Source organism: Grampus griseus (genome assembly GCF_964374135.1).
Source record: "Grampus griseus genome assembly, chromosome: 1".
In the NCBI taxonomy this organism is placed as follows: domain Eukaryota; kingdom Metazoa; phylum Chordata; class Mammalia; order Artiodactyla; family Delphinidae; genus Grampus; species Grampus griseus.
Genome location: NC_139017.1, coordinates 70170189 through 70185250, shown reverse-complemented (window position 1 = coordinate 70185250; position 15062 = coordinate 70170189). Strand labels below are relative to the sequence as shown.

The window sequence follows — 15062 nt, the reverse complement described above, 5'->3', positions numbered from 1 at the left end:
ACACTAAATCTGCTGGCACCTTGACTGTGGACGTCCCAGCTTCCAGAACTGTAAGAAGTAAATTTCTGTTGTTTTTAAGCCACTCTGTCTATGGTATTTTTGTTATAGCAGCCTGAGCAGACTAAGATACTATTTAAAAGAATCCAGAGAGTTAATAGGACATGTCAGAGTATCATAGCACGGGCCCTAGACTTACTGACTTTAGAAAAGAAGTCAATCTCAGGGTCCTAAAACATTTATCCTAACAAAATTATGTCCCCGGAGACCAGCATTTAGCATTGCCAAAGAAACTGGTGTCTGAATCACAGAGGGTAAATGGAAAAGATCTTTTCACCATAATGAAATTGTGATAAAGTCTAGAGTCTGTAATTTTAACTAAAGTGGAAGAAATCTTAAGTTTTGTTTTGCTACTATGAATTCACCATACTGGGAAAGGGGTAGAATTCACCTAAGTGGTACCTTTCTTTTCCACTGAAGAATTTTAAAATTTCCTTTTTTTTTGAGCCAGGTGCTACCATCACCTTCTCAGAGCGGCATTGGGTATGAGCTTTGTTGGGTAATGTGGCCTCCATCACAGATGGTGAGCAGATCTTTTCCTTTAGTCCTGAGCTGCTCTCGTTGTTGTCATCTGTCAATTTGCAGTTAGGCCTAAAAATCCCCCTCCTAGGGAATGCGTTCCCCTTGTCTGTCTTTATGTTAGTTGCAGTTCTGTAGTGGAGACAAATGTCTCTCCTCTTGCTCTATAAGGCAGCATGGGGCTACAGCTCAGGCTCATATCTCTGGTGTCCTTGTTAAAAGGTTCAGCTGAGGTTGGGTCAGCAGACCCAGCCCTTCCTACCTTGGCAAGGCCCTAACTCCTAACAGCTTGAAAAGCTCTGTGACACACAGGGAAGTCAGCTGCCTTGCATTGAAAGCAGAAAATATTGCCCTGGCTCCCAATATATCAAAGGCCTTGAATGAAAAGGTTCTGTTTTATGGCTGAAGCTTGGTCACAGCCACAGCTGTTCAAGAAAGCCAATCTGTTGAAGGACAGTGGTCCCTTTTTCAAGGTTGCTGGCTTTGCTGGGGCCCTTGACTCTCACCTAGAAGATAGCCTGAAGGAGAAGCTCATGTGCTAACACACTGTGGGTGAGTATAATCCCAGGGAAGTAGAAGGGAGAGGGAATAGGAGGGAGGCTGGGAAAGGAGAACACATTTAAGAATGTGTAGGGCTTCCCTGGTGGTGCAGTGGTTGACAGTCCGCCTGCCGATGCAGGGGACACGGGTTCGTGCCCCGGTCCGGGAGGATCCCACATGCCACGGAGCAGCTGGGCCCGTGAGCCATGGCCGCTGAGCCTGCACGTCCGAAGACTGTGCTCCGCAATGGGAGAGGCCACAACAGTGAGAGGCCCGCATACTGCAAAAAAAAAAAAAAAAAAAAAAAAAAAAGAATGTGTAGACCCAACTTGGTCAGAGTTTTGCAATAGGTTGATTGCTTGGTCACTCAAGGAGTCCTTGAGGTCATATAAGAGGTCATATAAATAAAGCTTTTACATCTCTGAATGGTGCATTTAGGGAGGGGGCTGTGGAGAGGACAAAAGGAGCAACATTTATCCATTGCCTTCAATATCCCAAAGTTAACTTCCCTGCACATTTGCACTTCATCCCAATAGGGGAGCCCCGGAGTGGAGGTGGAAGGTTCATGGAATGTGTGTGAGGGAGGTGTTGTCAAGTCATGCCCCCAAGTGCCATAAGGAACTGGAACCCTTGACTGGCAGAAGCAACTGCCTGAATACACAACCATGGGAATAGTGTAGGTCGTGTCCAGGGCCACTGCACCCAGAAGAGTCCAGTGCACTTGCTCCCCACTGCTTAATGGTCAGTGTGTGTATCCCCAGCCCTACAGCCTTTGGTCAAAACCTCGTCTAAGTTCTAGTGCCCTGCCACAAAACACCACAGCCTAAGACTTAAAGCTCCTGTCTCAAGTTCAGCAGCCAAAAGTCAACTCCAATACACTGTCATAAAAAAACACGGTAAAAACCCCATATGATCTCTGCCTGGTAAGCACCACCAAAGCATAGAGCCGTCTGCCCTGCTTCGAGCAGAAGCCTCCATCTCTTGCTATGCATTTTACTCCCCTGAATTCTCTATTTTTGTTTCTCAGGGTTTGAAGCCTCCTATGCTAAACCTTGAGGTTGGGGTTGTGAAACTGTAAGTATCCCTCTGTAGAGGCAGGTCTTTTAAAACTTAGGACAGAGGGGAACACATGGTCCTGTGGGCTGCTCTTGGCTATGAGAAAAGAAGACAGAGGGGCTGGACCACTAGAAGCCAGGAGTGTGGTGTTAATGGAACTCCCTTCCCGTGAGAGGAGTGGGGAATAGTGTGCTCTCTAACATCCCCAAACCCCAGGGCACTTGTGTTAAGATTTCTTAAAAGCTCTCTCACTGGGCTCTGCTCTCTACCTGAGGCTCAACAGTTCCCCTTGAGTGGTGAGATGATGGGCTGTCTTCCCTTCTTTAAGCCATTATCTAGGAGTCCTGCCTTCCCCTGGCTGGAGTTGGGAGGGAAAGTAAAACACCCAGTGCCCCTCACCAGACCACCCATCTCCTCCATCACTCCTTTCAATGAACTCTGAGCTCAGCTGATAGAGGAGGTGTGAGGAACCAGGGAAGTACCCAAGGGTCATGTGGCCACTTCTGAGTCAATCCTGTGGGATGTGTCCAGAAGCTCCTCTTCAGAACATGTGAGTTACTATCGACTGTTGAGCTCAGCTTTGGGGCTTAAGCGTTTTTCTGAGGGAAACAGGAAAAGTCCATTCAACACTGTTGCACATTCATTTATTCACTATGAATTGAGCATCTGTGATTCACCAGGCCCTGTGTTGTGTGTTGGGCATGATGCGAGGATGAGAGGAGGGTTATAAAATAGAACTAGCTATAACACTCAACCCTAGAGAGGCTTTAAGTAGTCCAGGGAGAGAAGCACGTGGGTGCATGCACTCACACACACACGTGCACACACACACACACACACACACACACACACTTTTGTAAGGACTACAAGAAACATAAATGCCAAAGGTTATAGAAACCTGTCGAGAGAAATGAGGCCTCACTGAGTATTGACATTTGAACTAAATGTTGAAGGATGAGTGAGTTTAACCGAACAAAAAGGGGAAAGTTACTAGGAAAAAAGCCATGGCTGCTTGAAAGAAGGTGGTGTGTATAAGAAATGAAAAGAAGTTCGTGTGACAGGAGCACATGGTGTGTGCTCTTGCCTGTTAAAGGGAATATTGGGAGGTGGAGCTGAAAATGTAAGTTGGAACTAAATCCTGAAGACCCTTGTGTCCACTGATAGAGCCTGAAATCTGGATAATTGAAAGATTTCAAGCAGAGGAATAAATAGAGCTGGTTTTTAGAAAGGTCATATTAGCAACTCTGTTGGGAGGTCGAACTGGCAAATCTGTTGGGGATGGTTATGCAAAGAGAGAATCTGGAAGTTGGGAAACCAGTTTCGAGGCTATTATGTAATGCTGGTGGTAGGTGATGAAGGCCTGTACTAAGGAAGTGGCAGTAGGAACTAAAAGGAGGATGTGATTTGAGAGATATCTCAAAAATAAAGCTGACGGGGAATTCCCTGGTGGTCCAGTGGTTAGGACTACAAGCTTCCACTGCAGGAGGCCCATGTTTGATCCCTGGTGGTTGGGGAACTAGGATCCCACATGCTGTGTGGTGCAGCTGAAAGAAAGAAAGAAAGAAAGAAAGGAAAGAAAGTTGACTGGATTGGCTTGGGTGACCAATTCAATGTAGAGACTCACAGACGGCTATGCATCTTCTGTCTTGGGTGAGTGGGTAGAGTGCTATCTTCAAGTAGAAAAAGAAGAAGAAGAAGGAAAAGAGAGGGAGAGAGGGAGAGAGAGCGAGAGAAAAGAGGAAGAAGGAGAAGAAGGGGGAGGGGGGAGAAGGAAGGAAGGAAGAAAGAGAACACAGTAAGGAGAGCAAGTTTTGTGGGGACAACTGATTGGGTTTTATGTGGTGTTTTAGATACCTGCAGTTCATGCAAGTATCTTGTTCTTGTTTTGAACAATACACAGCATTCATCTCAAACTGACAGGTGGACCTTGTAGCAATGATTTTATTGGGATTATTAAAAACTCTGAGATTGAAGGACATGTGTTGCACTTCTTTGGGTTAAGAGAGAGCAGGTAATGATATAGACAAATTTGTAGAGGTGATGTTTGTTCATCAGGGGGATTTAATGGACATCCAATTCGACAACAATTCATTGAGCACCAATTGAATGCCAGGTACCAGGCTGGCTGCTTGGGCTTTGCTTTTAAGGAACTCTCAGTCTTGTTGGAGAAACACAAAAATGCACACGTCTCTGTAGCAGAGGAGCCGTGTAAAGGAAAGAGCACTGTCCTGGGTACCAGGAGTCCTGGGTTTAATTTAGTATGTGCTTTGCCACTAACTCGTCATTTAATTTTCAGCTAGTTGCTCTTCCTCTTTCGTTCTCAATTTACAACCAAAAAATTAAAGAAGTGGCTTAGATAAACTCTAAGTTCCCTCCAAACATCAGCCATTAGTGATTCCATGTCTCACGGCATACAAGTGCTATGGGAGTCCAAAGACAGATCATTTCCAGTAGGGGCTGACATTTGACTTGGGGCCCAGTGAATAAGCAGGATTCTAGCATATGCAAATGACGGAAAAGGCTAAGAGGAGGAAGTGCAGAGTGGCTATGTTAGAAAATGGGGAAGATCACCTGGTGATTGAGTGTAGGGTGTGGAGGACAATGACCACGGAAAAAGCTGGAGAGGGAAGTAGGTGGTACTATGTGGAGAAGGGCCATGAATGCCCCGTCAAGGATTTTATTAATCCAGGCAATGTGGCTTGGAAACGATTCCCCCTGTACAATCCACCGGAGGGTGGAGATCAAGATGAGGTGTGATGGACATCATAAAAATGGATCAAAACATCCCATGGCTCAGAGGCGAGATAGATCAACTTTGAATGGAGAAGGCTAAGAGGTATATTTATTCACAGTGTATTCATTTCCTCTGTGGGAAAGTGTGAGGCCTGAGGTGGGGAAACGAAGATGACAGCAGCTGCTTTTTACTGACCTAGGGAGGCTGACAAAACCCAGCATGTTGCTGAGAAGTTCTCTTAGCAGCAGGATCTGATGGTGTTCTAGCGGAAAGATGGTGCAGGGAGCATGCGATCTACGTGAGTGGCCCCCATGGAGTTGGGCAGTGGGCAGCCAGAGCCCACGGTACTTCTTCATGGGCCTGGGTACTCAGTATGCTCCTAGGATCAGTAGCATTAGCATCACGTGGGAGCTTATTATAGATGCAGGATCTCAGCCTCCACCCAGACTCAATGAATAAGAATCTGCATTTTAACAAGATCTCCAGGTGACCCATAAGCACTTTATTTTATTTTATTATTTTTTTAACATCTTCATTGGAGTATAATTGCTTTACAATATTGTGTTAGTTTCTGCTGTATAACAAAGTGAATCAGCTATATGTATACCTATATCCCCATATCCCCTCCCTCTTGCGTCTCCCTCCCACCCTCCTTACATAAGCACTTTAAAGTTTGAGAAGGCTTCCTGCTTTCTGAACACAGCTTTCCTCACTCAAACTCCTTCTCTTAGTTTATTTCCTACTCAGGGAAGAGAAAAGAGTACTTCTTGGATTTACTAGGGAGCACACTGGATCAGATGCCAGTTTGAGGGTAGGAATACACCATAATGACCCATAATATCTTCTTCATTTATTCATTCATTCAATCAATCAAATAGTGATAGAGCACCTCCTATATTTCAATATGTATTCTATCTGCATCTCTGGTCCTCCTGGCCTTGACTGTCCTGGGTTACTTCTGGCAGGAAGGGAAGGATCTAGGACCTAAGGTGTGAAGTCCACTTACTTGGGCAGGTAGATATTGGCACATGGGCAGGAGAGGAGTTATCCTGGTGTCAGATTCTGAGCTTAGAGTTTCAGACAGACAGGGGGAGTGTGGAATGCAGTCCCATCATGGGGAGGTCCATGACGAGCGCAGTGTCCATGTCTCCAGCGGTGTGTGCTGTCCCATTGGGCAGAGCCCACTGTAGCCTTACCAGACTGACTGCAGCTGAGAAAAGCACCCACTGAAAGCAGGTTATCCGTGGCAGATTTTAGGGACAGTCCTCATGGAGGAATGGTGGGGATGTGTATGGGAGTAGGACTCGGAATAGTGACCAAAGCTGAAGTTCATTAAGGAAGCCAGGCAACATCATGGGCCCTGGGTTGGGAGCACATGTCATTAAGAAAAAGACCACTGGGCCAGGGCTGTCACTTTGGAAATAGGCGGGAGTCCTGCGGGGCCCTGTGTTCTGTTCACACTAGGGTGTGGGCACTTGATGCACAGGTTGCTGGGTGTGGCCTTGGGTCTAGGACCCAAGGTTTAAATCTTCCTGCTTTGATGTCCCTTCTCCCCCAAGGGTGGTTTTGGGTGCAGAGGCTGAGACAGCAGTCGGGAGCTGCGTGGACTCATCTTTGAGGAGGGGATGCAGCCAAGAGCTGGGGCTTAGGGGCTGCGGTGTAAGCCCCCTTCACCTGGGAGTAGATGACGCAGGAATCCTGGGGGAAGGAGCACATAGGTGAGGGCCAGAGGCCAGCAGGCCCTAGGTGGGAGAGTACACAGGTCACGGGACTCACCGTGTTCTTGAGAAGCTCTGGGTCAGAGGCTGCTGTGGAAAGAAAGGAAGCATTCATCTGTGAACTCAGAACTCTCTCTTTGCATCTGTGCCATCAGCCCAGCCACAGCCATCTCCATGTGGCTACACTGAACCTTTCCTAAGAACCTCAACCTCACAGCTTCGACCAACTCTCTCAGTATCACTCCACTCTTTGTTCCTCATGCTGAGCTCCCCAGGGACTCTCAAAAGAAAGAAATCTACTTTTTATCTTGTTCATGCTTTGATCATAGATTCATAGTGTATATTATGGAGAAGCAGCCTGGCCTGGAGCAGAGGCAGTGCAGTGGTTCAGAGCAGACTTCTGATCCAGACCACCCCAGACTGAGCCCCAGGTCAGCCGTGCCACCTCTGTGGCCTTGGGCAAGTCACTCAGTATCTCCTGCCTCGGGTGTCTCATCTGTATGTTGGGAATAATAATACCTACCTATAGGGTTATGTGTGTGTGTGTTTGATTTCTAACATCTGTTATGTGCTGAGCAGTTCCAATGTGCAGGTACACTTCTGAGGGCTATAAACAAACAAACTTTAAATATATGTGTGTGTGTACATATTTATGGCATATATATATATATATATTTTAAAATGTATTTATTTACAGTACTCAGAACTGTACCAGTCACATAGGAACTGCTCAATACATGTTGATATGATAATAGAAGTTGTTATTATTATTATATTGTCTTAAAGCTGTAATGAAATATGGCATTCATCAAGCAAGGCTTTCTTTTTGGCTTGGAATGAGCCTCAAGGGTCCCTGGAACTGCCCTGAGAAGCAGAGCTTGGCCTAAGGCTTGGACTCTAGAGACAGACTCTTCTGTCATTTGTTAGCTCTGTGAATTCAGGCTGGTCGTTTAAGGTCTCTCTGCCTCTGTTTTCTCATCTGTGAAATGGGGTAACAACAACACACTTCAAAGGGGATTGTAAGTGTGAATGAGTTCATACGTTTTAGAGGTGGGCCACTGAACCAAGAATGGAACAAAATAGAGTTCTTTTAATTTTATACAAGAAGAATCAAAAAACCAGAGAAGGAAGCAGAATGGCTAAAAATCACATGGCACTTTTTACAGAACAAAGTTAGAATAGCCCCAAAGGCTTTCCCTTTCCTGCTCTGAGCAGGACGAAACCAGGCTGGGATTCTTCACGGCTGACCATCTACCATGAGTGAGGACTAATGACACAGACAGACAACCTGCATATACTCATTATAAAAGCTGCTTAAACTCTGCTGCTGTAATAGCATCTCCACATCTACTTCCTCGTTTGATTCTCACAATAACCCTATGAGAGACTGTGATAAGCAGAATAATGTCTCCCACAAAGATGTCCATGTCCTGATACCTGCAACCTGTGAATATGTGACCTAAGATGGAGAAAGGGATTTTGCAGATGTGATTAAGATTAAGGACCTTCAAATGGTGAGATTATTTTAGATTATCCAGGTGGAATTTTAAGGAGAATTTTAAAATCTGAGAACTTTTTCTAGTTGTGGTCAAAGGGAGCACTGATTATGGAAGAAATGGTTAGAGAGGTGCCACTTGCTGGCTTTGAAGGGGATGGGATGGGGCCATGAGCCCCAGAAAGGAAAAGAGTGTCCTTCAGAAGCTGGAAAAGGCAAGGGAATGCATTCTCCCCTGGAGCTTCCAGAAAGGACCTCTGCCGACACTGATTTTAGCCCAGTGCGACCTGTGTTAGACTTCTGACCTACAGCACAGTAAGATAATAAACTTGTATTGTTTAAACCCTCATGGTCATTTGCCACAGCAGCAGTAGAAAACAGGTACAAGTAGGTAAGGAATGATAGACAGTCCTGTCTCATTTCACAGATGGGACACTGAAGCTCTGAGGAGCTGACTGCCCAGGGTGATGACTTTGTTACTCAAGTGATGCTGAGGCCATCCATGGAGAATGGAGAAAGCAGCTCTGCATGGTGAGCTTGGGTTAATCGCAACAGAGTAGGTGGGCACAAAGTAAGAAGCCCAGTGACCCAGCCTGAGGGGCAGTTCTGTGTCTGGTTGGCCCAGACCCACTGAAGGGGTGGAGACTGAGCCACACATAGCAATAGACCGCCAAAATCAAGGGTCCTTGGGTCTTACCTGCCTGTTTGTTCTCCACCTTCACGGTCCGGACTTCCGAGTACACCACGTCTCCTCTGTTAGGATTTACTTGGAGAGAAGTTGAAGTTTGAGAGGACTCTAAGGTTCTTGCCCCTTGTCTTGCTACTTCCTCCTCCCCCAGATAGAGTTTGTTCTCTGGAGGGGGCAGAGCCCTCTGGGCCTCTGTACTGTCCCTTCCTCATTTCTTCTCCCACCACTTCTTGGACCAACCCTGGGGTCCCTGCCCAAATGGAGGGTCCTCTGTCCTCACCATTGCTGTACACTGGTTGTAGTTCTATCCAGCTTGGTACATTGTGGTAGGTGGGCTCTTGTGGGTCTGAAGCTGACTGATTCCTGTAAGATAGAAGCATTGATGTTTCCCAGAAATCCTGATGAAGTAACTATAAGGATCATTCCCTGTTAGTGAGTCTTTACCACAGGATAGTTGCCAAGCCTGGAAACGTAGATGAGCATATAACAGATGGTCTATTGTTATGGACTATTATATTATAAATCATAATATTAATCCAGATTTTATGATCACCTGTATGTCACTGTGCTAGTGCCTATAACAATATTAAGTTGATTCTATTATTATCTCTATTTTTTAGATGGAAAAAATGGAGGTTCTGAGAAGTAAAATGACTTGCTCAAGACTATGTAACTAGAAAGGGGAAGAGCCAAGATTCAAACCTGGCTCCAAGGTCTACACTCCCAGAGAGATCAGTATCTGAGTGAAATCCATAATTAGAAAAGCTCAAATGGGAATTCTCTGGTGGTTCAGAGGTTAGGACTTGGTGCTTTCACTAAGAAGGGCTCAGGTTCAATCCCTGGTAGGGGAACTAAGATCCTGCAACTGTGCAGCATGGCCAAAAAAACAAACAAACAAAAAGGCTCAGAGGAACTCAGGATGGTTTGGATGCTGCTACCATAAGCTTGCCCAGGGATAGTTTGTGAGCTGTGGTGTGACTCCTAAAGTCAGCCTTTGGAATCCAAGATGGCAGCCCCTTCTTCACAGGCACCACCTCCTGTTAGCAGAGAGGTCTCTCGGGGTGGCCAAGTTGCATGACTCCATCTTCTTGGCTGTCATCACAACAGATGTTGGTTAGGTTGGGTTGGCCATGACCAGAGCTTTCCAGGCTGATTAAGCTAAGACCATCTTAGGAAACGGATGGATTCAGTGGTCATAGTGTCACTCAAACACTCAAACAACCAAGGCCACATTGGACCAAGGATGTAAGTTAATAAATAAAAAGCAATTAACACTTGCTGCAAGAAAAAGGCCTATTTAGCTAAGCTGATGGGTGAGAAGGTCCTGGGAATTGAGATATCCCAAGGGAGGTGGCAACATGAAATTGGCACAACCCATCTCAGTGACATGAAGCAGTGACCGTGCTCTCAGCAGTAACCAGATTTAATTCCATTTTCACACTTGGTGGCCATTTCATTAACCATACGGCAGTATAGGCAGGTCTTACCTGGAGGAGTCAAATGTAGGCTTTCTTCCTGCAAAGGAAAGCAGAGAGACATTGAGTCCAGGAGAAGGAAGACTTCACAAGGAGCACAGCTCATAGGAGGCTCACCTAGAACCTTCCAGGAGTCACTGTCTCTAAGATGTGAACCCTCCTTTGTTATGTCCAAGGGAGGTGGCAGATTGGGCAAAAACTACTGATCCTGGATTCCAGATGGGTATAGTTATAATACAAAAGGGTAGCCCACAATCCATAATCTTTTAACGTGGAGTTTGTGAAGAACAATGGTCAATAGCTGAATGTGGGAAAATAGACTTGATCGGCTATGAAAGTACCATACATTTACAAAATCAGTAAGTTATCAAATTATATTTGGTTTCTGTTCTCACTCCTATTTCTCAGAGTTTTTCTTCTCCTCTTCCGTTCCTTGGGGGTCTTGTAAGGGTAGAGAGGGAAAGACACTGTAATTTGTCATGTCAGATAAACTACATCTTGTGAAGACATCTTACACCCAATAGGGCTGTTCTGGAAACTTTGCATTTGATTAAGACAAATTCTGGAGGAACTAGAGAGGAAGGTAGGAGTTGTGGAATTGTGCAGAAAGGAGGTTTTGAGAGCTTGCGGTTGGTTCCAAAGGCAGCATGGGCCTGAGGGAATGGAGATGGGAAGGACAGGGACTCAAGCAAAGGTTAACTAGGGAGTTACTCACCTGCTTTTCTCGGGAGCCAGCAGTAGAACAACAGTGCTATGGCAGCAAGACCCATCATGCTGAGCAGCCCCCCGGTGACACCGGTGGCAACAGGGCCACTTCTGCTCCCTGTCAGCCCTGAGGGGGAGACCCCAGGCATGAGCCAGATGGAGAGGCTTGTGGTCTTGAACTGCCCTGATCCCTGGAGCTGATGCCTGGGAGAGAGGATGAACTGAGGGGACCAGGACTCCTGAGGCTAATGAGGTGCAAGTGTGGCACAGGGGATGGAACTTCTCTTGGTGGGGAAGCTCATGTCTGTGGCTGATGCAAGGGTTGAGGGTCAGGATGGATGATGCTAGCTGAAGAGTATTAAATTCGGTGGTCTTCTTTAGCCTCCTTTCCCACCCAAATGACAAGCCTTCAGAAAAACTTAATGAAAATAACAGTTTGGAGAACATCTAGCTTTGTGTACATGTCCCTGAGAAACACTGTCCTGGTCAGGCATCACAAGGATTATCAGAGTATCCTAGGAGGAAATCTTTTGGCCACATCTGTGGCCTGAGAATAGGAAACTTACCTGTGATGGAAAGTGTCACTGCCTCACTGCACTGGGGACCCAGGCCATTGTCGGCCTCACAGGAGTAGGTTCCAGAATGATTTGCAGTCAGTGAGAGGTTGAGGGACACTCCTTGTCCAGAGTGGGACATGCTGCTCTCTAGGGTGACATTCTTGTGATAAAACTGGTATAGGATTGGGGGAGAGCCTCTCTGGGTCTCACAGTGAAGCTCCACCACATCCCCCACCACAGCCTGGGCCCTGGGGGCCCTGAGGGTGAGGATAGGGCGAGACACTGGAACTGAGGAAAAAACAAAAAGTCAATAGAAGTTCCTACTTCTAACATATTCAGAAAGGAACAAAAAATAATATAAACAAATAATAAAAGTCATATCTCAATCAAGGAAAATATGTTTAAACACATATGACAGGCAAAGTTAATGACCTGAATCCACAAATAGCTTTCAATGCACAAAAATATCCAACAGAAAAGTGTGAAAAGGGTATGAATCACTAAAAACTTCAAATAGCCAATAAATATATAAAGATATTATCTTTGTTACTAGTTAAGTATATACAAATAAAAACACCCATCAGACTGGCAAAGCTTAAAAAGGCAGATAATACTAATGGGGTTGTGGATTAAGAGGCACCCTGATATTCTCTCAGTGGGAATGCAAATTTGAGACACTTCCTTGAATGGTGATTTGGAAATATATATCTAATTTAAAATGCACATAAACTTTGACCCAGCAAATCTACTTCTAAGACTATTTTCTTTAGGGCTACTAACATAAGTTATGTAAAAAATGGCCAATAGACACGTGAAAAGATGCTCAATATGGCTAATTATTAGAGAAATGCAAATCAAAACTACAGTGAGGTATCACCTCACACCAGTCAGAATGGCCATCATTAAAAAGTCAACAGGTTTGGTATTGTGATGTGTTTACTTATTATATACAGTTCATACTTCATAGAAACTGTTATTTTATTGCTTTTGAATAAATTTTATATTTTGAATAAAAAAAAAGTCAACAGGACTGAGACCTTCAAGATGGCGGAGGAGTAAGACATGGAGATCACCTTCTTCCCCACAAATACATCAGAAAAACAACTACATGTGGAACAACTCCTAGAGAACACCTACTGAAAGCTGGCAGAAGACCTCAGACTTCCCAAAATTGTGGCTCACAGGGTTTTGGTGCTCCATCCGGGTGTCAGGTCCTATGCCTCTGAGGTGGGAGAATGGAGTTCACAACATTGGTCCACAAGAGACTTCCCAGCTCCACGTAATAACAAATGGCAAATGCTCTCCCAGAGAGCACCATCTCAATGTTAAGACCCAGCTCCACTCAATGACCAGCAAGCTACAGTGCTGGACACCGTATGCCAAACAACTCGCAAGACAGGAACACAACCCCACCCATTAGCAGAGAGGCTGCCTAAAATCAAAATAAGGTCACAGACACACGAAAAAAACCACCAGACACGGTCTTGCCCATCAGAAAGACAATATTCAGCCTCACTGACCAAGACACAGGCACCAGTTCCCTCCACCAGGAAGCCTACACAACCCACTGAACCAACCTTAGCCACTGAGGACAGACACCAAAAGCAACGGGAACTACGAACCTGCAGCCTGTGAAAAGGAGACCCCAAACACAGTAAGTGAAGCAAAATGAGAAGACAGAGAAACAAAAAGCAGATGAAGGAGCAAGGTAAAAATGACCAGACCAAATAAATGAAGAAGAAATAGGCAGTCTACCTGAAAAAGAATTCAGAGTAATGAGTGTAAAGATGATCCAAAATCTTGGAAATAGAATGGAGAAAATAGGAGAAACATTTAAGAAGGACCTAGAAGAACTAAAGAGCAAACAAACAATGATGACCAACAAAATAAATGAAATTAAAAATTCTCTTGAAGGAATCAATAGCAGAATAACTGAGGCAGAAGAATGGATAAATAACCTGGAATATAAAAGGGTAGAAATAACTACCACAGAGCAGAATAAAGAAAAAAGAATGAAAAGAATTGAGGACAGTGTCAGAGACCACTGGGCAAACATTAAACACACCAACATTCAAATTATAGGGGTCCCAGAGAAGAAGAGACAAAAAAAGGAACTGAGAAAATATTTGAAGAGATTATAGTTGAAAACTTCCCTAATATGGGAAAGGAAATAGTCAATCCAGTCCAGGAAGGGCATAGAGTCCCATACAGGATAAATCCAAGGAGAAACAGGCCAAGACACATATTAATCAAACTATCAAAAATTAAATACAGAGAAAAAATATTAAAGGCAGCAAGGGAAAAGCAACAAATAACATACAAGGGCATCCCCATAAGGTTACCAGCTGATCTTTCAGCAGAAACTCTGCAAGCCAGAAGGGAGGGGCAGGACATATATAAAGTGTTGAAAGAGAAAAACCTACAACCAAGATTACTCTACCCAGCAAGGATCTCATTCAGATTTGACAGAGAAATTAAAACCTTTACAGACAAGCAAAAGCTAAGAGAATTCAGCATCACGAAACCAGTTTTACAACAAATGCTAAAGGAACTTCTCTAGACAGGAAACAGAAGACAAGGAAAAGACCTACAAAACGAACCCAAAATAATTAAGAAAGTGGTAATAAGAACACACATATTGATAACTACCTTAAATGTAAATGGATTAAATACTCCCACCAAAATACATAGACCGGCTGAATGGATACAAAAACAAGACTCACATATATGCTGTCTACAAGAGACCCACTTCAGACCTAGGGACACATACAGACCGAAAGTGAGGAGATGGAAAAAGATATTCCATGCAAATGGAAGTCAAAAAAAAGCTGGTTAGCAATTCTCATATCAGACAAAATAGACTTTCAAATAAAGACTATTACAAGAGACAAAGAAGGATACTCATAATGATCAATGGATCAATCCAAGGAGAAGATATAACAACTGTAAATATTTATGCACCCAACAGAGGAGCACCTCAATACATTAGGCAAATGCTAACAGCCATAAAAGGAGAAAATGACAGTAACACAATCGTAGTAGGGGACTTTAACACCCCACTTTCACCAATGGACAGATCATCCAAAATGAAAATAAATAAGGAAACACAAGCTTTAAATGATACATTAAACAAGATGGACTTAATTGATATTTATAGGACATTCCACCCAAAAACAACAGAATACACTTTCTTCTCAAGTGCTCATGGAACACTCTCCATGATAGATCATATCTTGGGTCACAAATCAAGCTTTGGTAAATTTAAGGTAATTGAAATTGCATCAAGTAACTTTTCGGACCACAATGCTAAGAGTTTAGATATTAATTACAGGTAAAAATCTGTAAAAAACACAAACACACGGAGGATAAACAATACACTACTAAATAACCAAGAGGTCACTGAAGAAATCCAAGAGGAAATTAAAAAATACCTAGAAACAAATGACAATGAAAACATGATGACCCAAAATCTATGCGATGCAGCAAAAGCAGTTCTAAGACGGAAGTTTACAGCAGTA

The 15062-nt window shown here is 44.2% G+C and overlaps 1 protein-coding gene across 1 annotated transcript in view; it reads right to left on the bottom strand.

Moving 5' to 3' along the window:
* Nucleotides 1-6514: 6514 nt before the first annotated feature.
* FCRL5 (Fc receptor like 5) overlaps nucleotides 6515-15062 on the bottom strand; it is a gene marked incomplete at both ends in the record, with an annotated part of 42442 nt that continues 33894 nt past the window's right edge. Inside the window, 7 exons of the mRNA XM_082660392.1 lie at nucleotides 6515-6604; nucleotides 6683-6714; nucleotides 8817-8885; nucleotides 9088-9170; nucleotides 10295-10322; nucleotides 10998-11114; nucleotides 11554-11832. Of these exons, the coding sequence (XP_082516518.1) occupies nucleotides 6515-6604; nucleotides 6683-6714; nucleotides 8817-8885; nucleotides 9088-9170; nucleotides 10295-10322; nucleotides 10998-11114; nucleotides 11554-11832 (698 nt within the window). The remainder of the gene's footprint in view (nucleotides 6605-6682; nucleotides 6715-8816; nucleotides 8886-9087; nucleotides 9171-10294; nucleotides 10323-10997; nucleotides 11115-11553; nucleotides 11833-15062) is intronic.